The 6826-nt window shown below is 66.2% G+C and overlaps 1 protein-coding gene across 4 annotated transcripts in view; it reads right to left on the reverse strand.

Moving 5' to 3' along the window:
- Window positions 1-6826, reverse strand: part of MYO1C (myosin IC) — a 28160-nt gene that overhangs the window by 18521 nt on the left and 2813 nt on the right. For 2 of the 4 annotated variants that reach the window (XM_032263487.1, XM_032263486.1), the window contains exons 2-4: window positions 1181-1336; window positions 957-1072; window positions 120-318 (exon numbers count right to left, since the gene is read on the reverse strand). In XM_032263487.1, the coding sequence (XP_032119378.1) occupies window positions 120-318; window positions 957-1072; window positions 1181-1336 (471 nt within the window). Of the gene's footprint in view, window positions 1-119; window positions 319-956; window positions 1073-1180; window positions 1337-3043; window positions 3133-3369; window positions 3527-6826 lie in introns of those variants that run through there. The other 2 variants (XM_032263490.1, XM_032263488.1) reach the window with 2 other exon arrangements.

A 6826-nucleotide genomic window follows, 5' to 3' on the forward strand; every position in this document is an offset into this window, starting at 1 on the left:
TCACCTCCCGCACTGGGATTCTCTCCTCTCCTCCCGCCCTCACCTCCAGCACCAGCCTCCCTCCTCTCCTCCCACCCTCACCTCCAGCACCGGCCTCCCTCCCCTCCTCCCGCCCTCACCTCCAGGACGGGGTTGCTCTGCAGCAGCCTGTCCCGCACAGCACCTCCGCGCTTGGGGGCCGGGCAGGTCTCCGCGTAGAACTGCAGTAGCCTCTTGGTGGCCTCTGTCTTGCCTGCCCCGCTCTCCCCCGAGATCATCACCGCCTGGTCCCGCCGCTCTGTGCGCAGTGCTCGGTACACAGTGTCGGCCACGGCAAACCTGGGCACAGGCTCGTCAGACAGATTGGGGACAGGGGCACGTGGAGGGCTGCAGGGAGGCCCACTCCCACCCCTGGTGGAGTCCTCGAGGGTGGGGTCGAGCACATCTTTGAGGACTGGGGACTGGGCTGTGTGGGTCAGAGATGCCTCACAGTAGAGGACGGGCATTGTTTTCAGAGGGAGGACAGGACCCTGTGCAGGCAGAGTCTGTGGTGCCTAGGTGGAGGCGGGAGTCACTTGCAGGGAGGTCTGGGAGGGCTTTGCAGGTGGGGTTCAGAAGTCGCTGAGATTGGGGGCCACTCCCGGTTGTGGGAGAAGTCACAGGTGTGAGCTGGGGTAGGACTGGGTCCCACCCAGAGAGAGTTGAGCTGCCACATTCATCTCTGCTCACTCTGGAGTGGGAAACCCTGGGATTCCTCACAGATGTGATACGGGAGGTCAGGTCACCTCCAATGGGACAGGGTAACTCACAGGTGAAGGGGGACTTCGGGGTCACTCACAGGTGAGGAGGGACTTCGGTGTCACTCACAGGTGAGGGGGGACTTCGCGGTCACTCAGAGGTGAGGGGTACTTCGGGGTCACTCAAGGTGAGGGGGACTTCGGGGTCACTCAGGTGAGGGGGACTTCGGGGTCACTCACAGGTGAGGGGGGACTTCATAGAAGCTGACGCCGCGGTACCGTTCCATGTGCTGCCGGCTGTAGATCTGTAGGTCCCGGTAGGGGTTGACGGAGACCAGGACGGGGCCGATGTAGGTCTGGGGTCAGGCGAAGAGGGCCAGACGCTGATCTGCTGACCCGGGTGCCTCCCTCCCGCCACCCCGTCTGTGCCCCCAGCACCCCGCCGGTCTCCCCAGTGGCCTCACGTAGATGAGGTTCTCCCGGAAGCGTCGCCGGAGGTTCTCGATGAAGGCTGCCTCGCTGGTGAAGTTCTCCAGTAGCACGAAGTCCTGCACCCCCACCCGGTCCCGGGCGGTCAGCCCGCTCTCCATGGTCACCCGAACCCCGTCACTGCCCAGGGCCTGCAGAGAATGGGCCACGGAAGAGGGTCAGAGCCATCAGGGTGGGGCAAGGCCGCGTCTCCACTGCACCTGTGGGACTGGGAGGGAACTCAGGGGCTCGTGGACTCAGGGCTGGACATGGGGTGTGAGCATGCCGGGTTCAGAGGGCCTGGGTGTGGGGGAGCGGGGTGCAGGTGCGGAAGGAGTGGGTGGGGAAGGAGTGGGTGAAGAGGGCGTGGGTGCACAAGGTCTGGGTGTGGGGGCATGGGTGTGGAGGGCCCGGGTATGAAGGGTCTAGGTTTGGGGGTCATGGGTGCAGAGGGTGTGGGTGTGGGTGGCCTGGGTGCGGGGGATGTGGGTGCAGGGTCATGGATGTGAAGGGTCTGGGTCATGGGTGCAGAGAGTCTGGGTGTGGAGGGCGTGGGTGCGGGGGGCCTGGGTGCAGGGTCGTGGATGTGAAGGGTCTGGGTCATGGGTGCAGAGAGTCTGGGTGTGGAGGGCGTGGGTGCGGGGGGGCCTGGGTGCGGGGTCGTGGGTGTGAAGGGTCTGGGTCATGGGTGCAGAGAGTCTGGGTGCGGAGGGCGTGGGTACCGGGGGCCTGGGTGCAGGCCACGTGGGCGTGGAGGGCTTGGGTCCCAGTGTGGAAGCAAAGGGATCGCCAAGGATGTGAGCAGTCAGAGCAGAGACCACACAGGCCACTACACACACGGGACCAGAGGACTGGGGGGCAAGTCCGCAGAACCTGGGAGGCGCTGGTTTTGGGTGGAGAAAGCGGGGTTGCAAGAAGGAACTGCTTAAAGAATGCTCTGTTGACCTTGGGCCAATCCCCTCCTCTCTCTGGGTGGTTTCCTCAAGGAGGAGTTGAGTTAGACCAGGTGACCTCAGGTCCCTTAGCTCTGAGCCACGTGTGACAGGTGCTTTGGAGGACAAATGGCTCAGGGTGAATTCTGCAGGCAGGGTGGGGCCTCCTTTCCGCTGGGACCCACCCACATGTCCACAGCAGAGCAACAAGTGACTCCCAGACCACAGCACGGGGCTTCCCCGAAGGCCTCCCGCCCCCGCGGGGCTCAGCTGCCCACTCCAGAGGCAGCCAGAGTGGGCCGGGTGGGCCCCTCCCTTCCTTTCCCTTCCCTCCAGCTGCTGGGCTCCCCAGGCGCCTCCTCCACGGAGTCCTGAGAAGCCTCAGGGGTGGGGGTTTTCCCAGGCGAAGCCAGCGGCCTCTGGGTCCCACTGGAGGGTGAGCGGGGTACAGGCCCCGCATCCAGGGCTCAGATCCCCCTTCAAAGAGGGTCTGACGGCTCCAGGAAACGGACACCCAGAGTGTCCAGGCTCAGAAAAGCGCAGGGTGGTGGCTCCTCGGGGTGGGGGGGAGGGGGAACCCCGCAGAGGCCTCGGGTCTCCTCTGACCTCGAAGGGCCCAGATCCTGGCCTGGGGCGTCTTTCGTCCTGGCTCCAATCCCGTCCCAAATCCGGCTGCAGTCCCGCCCCTCGCCCTCGGGTCAGGGGTCTCCGCGTCCTCAGAAGGCCCCGCAGCGCCGCGTCCCGTCCAGGGTCCGAGCGTCCCGCGCGCCCTCCAGCCGCGGCCTCCTCCCCCGGCAACTTCCCGGGACGTTTTTCCACCCGGAATTCCCGGGCCGCGCCCGCTTCCTGGCGAGGCCTAGGGCCTAGGCGGCGCCGGAAGGAGCGCCCGGGACCCGCGCTCGCCGCCCCCCCCTCCGCCCCGCTCACCGACGCCCGGTAGCGCATCCTGCCTTGCCGGCCTGGCGCCCGCTCCGCTGCCCGCGCTCTGGGTCCGGGGCTCGGCGGCGGCGGAGGCGTCAGCGAGGGAGGGGCCGGCCCGCCCCCCGCACCGCCCCCCACTCCCGCCCCCGCCTCCCGCGCGGCCCCGCCAGGTCCCCTCCAGGTGGGGGCGGGCTGGGCGGGGGGCCGGGGGGGGGGGTTCCCGGGCGGGGGCGGGTCTCCCTGAGTCAGGTTTTCCATGAGGGGCGGTGTCGGTGCCGGGGAGGAGCCCGGAACCCGCGCGGCTGCCGCGTCTACACCGACCCGGAACTCACTTCCGGGCCTGGGACGAAGCTACGCAGCGGGGCCAGGCCCCCAGGCCCGCGGGTCCCAGAGGAAGCAGATCTCCCTCCCCCAACCCCGAACTCCAGTCCCGGGAAAGTTAAAAATAGAACCAATGTCCAAATACGGCCGGCGCGCCGGGCGGGCGGAGCGTTTACCGCGGGACCCAGTCCAACTCCCACGCGCGCCGGGCCAGGCCCGAGCCTCGAACCCACGGAGACATCGGTTCTTCTCGTCAGCGCGGAGCGCGCGCCCCGGGGAGAGGGACGGCCACGGGGAGCCCCGGCTGAGCGCGCTGACTCCCGGCCCCTCTGGAGACCGCAGTTCGCATCTGGGAGATTCGCGCTCCACCCCCACCAAAGGCATTTGGGGCCCACAGCCTCCCCAGCCGGGACACCCCACTAGCCTCCGGGCCCAGGCCTCCGTCCTCCCTCCTGCTTTCCTCTGGAGGGGCCTTCCCCGTCCCTCTGTACCCCTCGCGGCCCAGCCCAGGACGCCCCCCGCCCGCGACCCTGCCTCGGCAGCCCCGCCCTCCTCCGCGGGGGGCGAACCCTGGCTCGGATCCCAGCGCGGGCGGGGCGGGGCGGCTAGAGCCGGCCGGAGGCTCAGCGGGCTCTTCCCCGCGGGGGGACTGTGTACCAGAGTCCCCAGAGTCACTTCACTTTTCCCCTCCAGTCCCAGGAGGGCTGCGGGGTGGGTGGCCTGAGCCCGAGCGCAAAGGGACCTCCCAGGCCCCCTGTAGACCCCGCCGCCCTCCCTCGGCCGGACACTCGGTCCTCACTAGCGAGCAGAGACCCACTGAGAGCCAGGCCCGGGGACACGCTTCCGATCCGGCGGGGAAACCTCGGGTGCGCACCTGCCCGGCGCCTGAACACAACTTGCCCTGGGGACACGGACTTGCCCTGGGGGAGAAGCAGAGCCGGGACCCAAAGCCCCAGCGCGCCCCGCCCCGCCCCTGTCGGCGAACCCGGCTCCCTGGGGAGAGCTTGGGGCCGCGGCAGGTGCGGGCTGCATCCCCGCGGGGAAGGGAAGGCTCGTTACTGTAACAGCAGCAGCCAGGCCGGAGCGGCGGCCCCGGGGACCCCCGAGCGGAGGCGCCAGCTGTGGGGCCGGGAACGAGGGGGATGGGGTCGCCTCGGACAACGTGAGGGAAGGAGGCGCCCGCTGCGGTGTCCCCAGGTTTAAAATCCAGAGGTGGGGGCCGGGCGCGGTGGCTCACGCCTGTCATCCCAGCACTTTGGGAGGCCGAGGCGGGCGGATCACCTGAGGTCAGGAGTTCAAGATTAGCCTGGACAAGGTGACGAAACCCCGTCTCTACTAAAAATACACAGATCAGCCGGGCGTTGTGGGGCGCCTGTAGTCCCAGCTACTCAGGAGACTGAGGCAGGAGAATGGCTTGAACCCGGGATGCAGAGGCTGCGGTGAGCCGAGATCGCGCCACCGCACTCCAGCCTGGGCGACAGAGCGAGACTCTATCACAAAACAAAACAAAACAAAACAAAAATCCAGAGCGAGCAAGGAGAGGATCCAGGGGTGAGGAGCGCCTTAGCAGACTCGGGGCACAGGATCGTGAGCCAGTGCAGACGCCCCCTCCCCTCCGGGCGAGGCGTGGGGCGGGACCGTGGGGGCGGGGTCTCGCGGCCGCAGTTCCGCCCCGCCCCCCACGTCACGCGGCTGGAATGAGGGGAATCCGCGCGCGGAGGGGCCGCGCCGCCGCATTCCCGGGATGCCCGCAGGCGCCCCCGCAGCCACTGCCCGGCGGCGGAAGGAGGGGGCGTCTCCACGGCGGCTCCAGCCCAGGCAGCCCCCGCCGGCCTCGCCTTACTGGACAGAAGCGCGAGTCGCTGCCGGGGAGGGAAGCGGGGAACCCGGGAGTGAAAGACGCCGCGACCGAGGCTGCAGCGCCAGGCGCTTCCCGCTTTCCCCGCGCTTTCTTAGGTTACTCCCTTCAGTGCCCCCAGCCAAGCCATGAGGTCTGCATTGTCACTCCAATGGAGAAGAGGAAACTGAGGCAGATGACTTGTGCGATCCCAGTCTCAGGAGTGGGATTGGAACCAGGGAACTCGGACACCTTCCTGCAGGGCTGCCCGGATCCTCTCTGTACGGTTGCCAGGGCCACCGGGGCTGTGACCTTCAGTAACAGCACAGGCCCCTGTGGGCGTCGTGTGGCTCTGTCACCTGTAGGCCTTAGGGGTAGCAGCTAGGGAGTGGGCCCGGGCCTTTGGCTCCCTGCAGGCGAGGGTGCAGCCACGGCCCCGGTGACCTAGGAGCTTTCTCCCCCAAGGCTGCCTCTGGGTCTCCTTCCCCCTGGGGAGGTGTTTACTGGAACCGCAGGGGATGGGTTATCTAGTAACCTTCAGCTCGTATAGGCCGGCGGGGGCCCACAAGCCTGACTGCTGGGGACAGCAGGAACTTCAAATGTTCCCCCAGCCTAGGGGCCACACAGATCTTGCCGTGGGTTGGGGTGTTGCAGGCTGGGAGGGGGTGTCATCTGAGCACCGGGAACTGCTGCTATAAACCCATGTCCAGAGCCCCCAGGTGGTACAAAGACAGCCACAGCCTGTCTCGCGCTGGTACAGCATGGGCACAGAGCAGGGACTCGACGTCTATTTATCAAACGAATCTTAGATATGGGCCTTCCTGCCCACCAAGGACCGTTCCAGGCCTCAGGGAACTGTTGTGAAGGGAAATGGGGAGAAAGTGGCGACTCAGGGTCTCTCCCCCGATGGCTCAGAGGGCCTCAGTCAGCGCTGTCCACTCTAGCTACACAACCACAGGCCTTTGGTTGCCAGAGACCTCTGCCTGGGGCCAGGTGGAGGGGTCCAGCAAACGTGAACAGAGGCAAGGTGCAATGAGTGGCTCGTGCCTGTAACCCCAGGACTTTTGAGAGGCCAACGCAGGAGGATCGTTTGAGGCCAAGAGTTCAAGACCAGCCTGGGCTACGTCGTGAGACTCCTGCCTCTACCAAAAAGCTTTTTTAAAATTAGCCAGGCGTGGTGCAGTGTGCCTGTGGTCCCAGCTACTCAGGAGGCTAAGGTGGGAGGATTCCTTGAGCCCAGGAGGTTGAGGCTGCAGTGAGCCCTGATGGTGCTATTGCACTCCAGCCTGGGTGCCCCAGAAGACCCTGTGTCAAAAAAAAAAAAAAAAAGTGGCCAGGTGCAGTGGCTCACGCCTGTAATTCCAGCACTTTGGGAGGCTGAGGCAGGAGGATCATGAGGTCAGCAGTTGGAGACCAGCCTGGCCAACATGGTGAAACCCCATCCCTACTAAAAATAGAAAAAGTAGCCAGGCATGGCGGCAGGCGCCTGTAATCCTAGCTGCACGGGAGGCTGAGGCAGGAGAATCACTTGAACCTGGGAGGTGGAGGTTGCAATGAGCCGAGATCACACCACTGCACTCCAGCCTGGGCAACAGAGTGAGACTGTTAAAAAAAAAAAAAAAAAAAAAAGC

This window comes from Sapajus apella, unplaced genomic scaffold, assembly GCF_009761245.1.
Source record: "Sapajus apella isolate SASKATOON/1434 unplaced genomic scaffold, GSC_monkey_1.0 scaffold136, whole genome shotgun sequence".
In the NCBI taxonomy this organism is placed as follows: domain Eukaryota; kingdom Metazoa; phylum Chordata; class Mammalia; order Primates; family Cebidae; genus Sapajus; species Sapajus apella.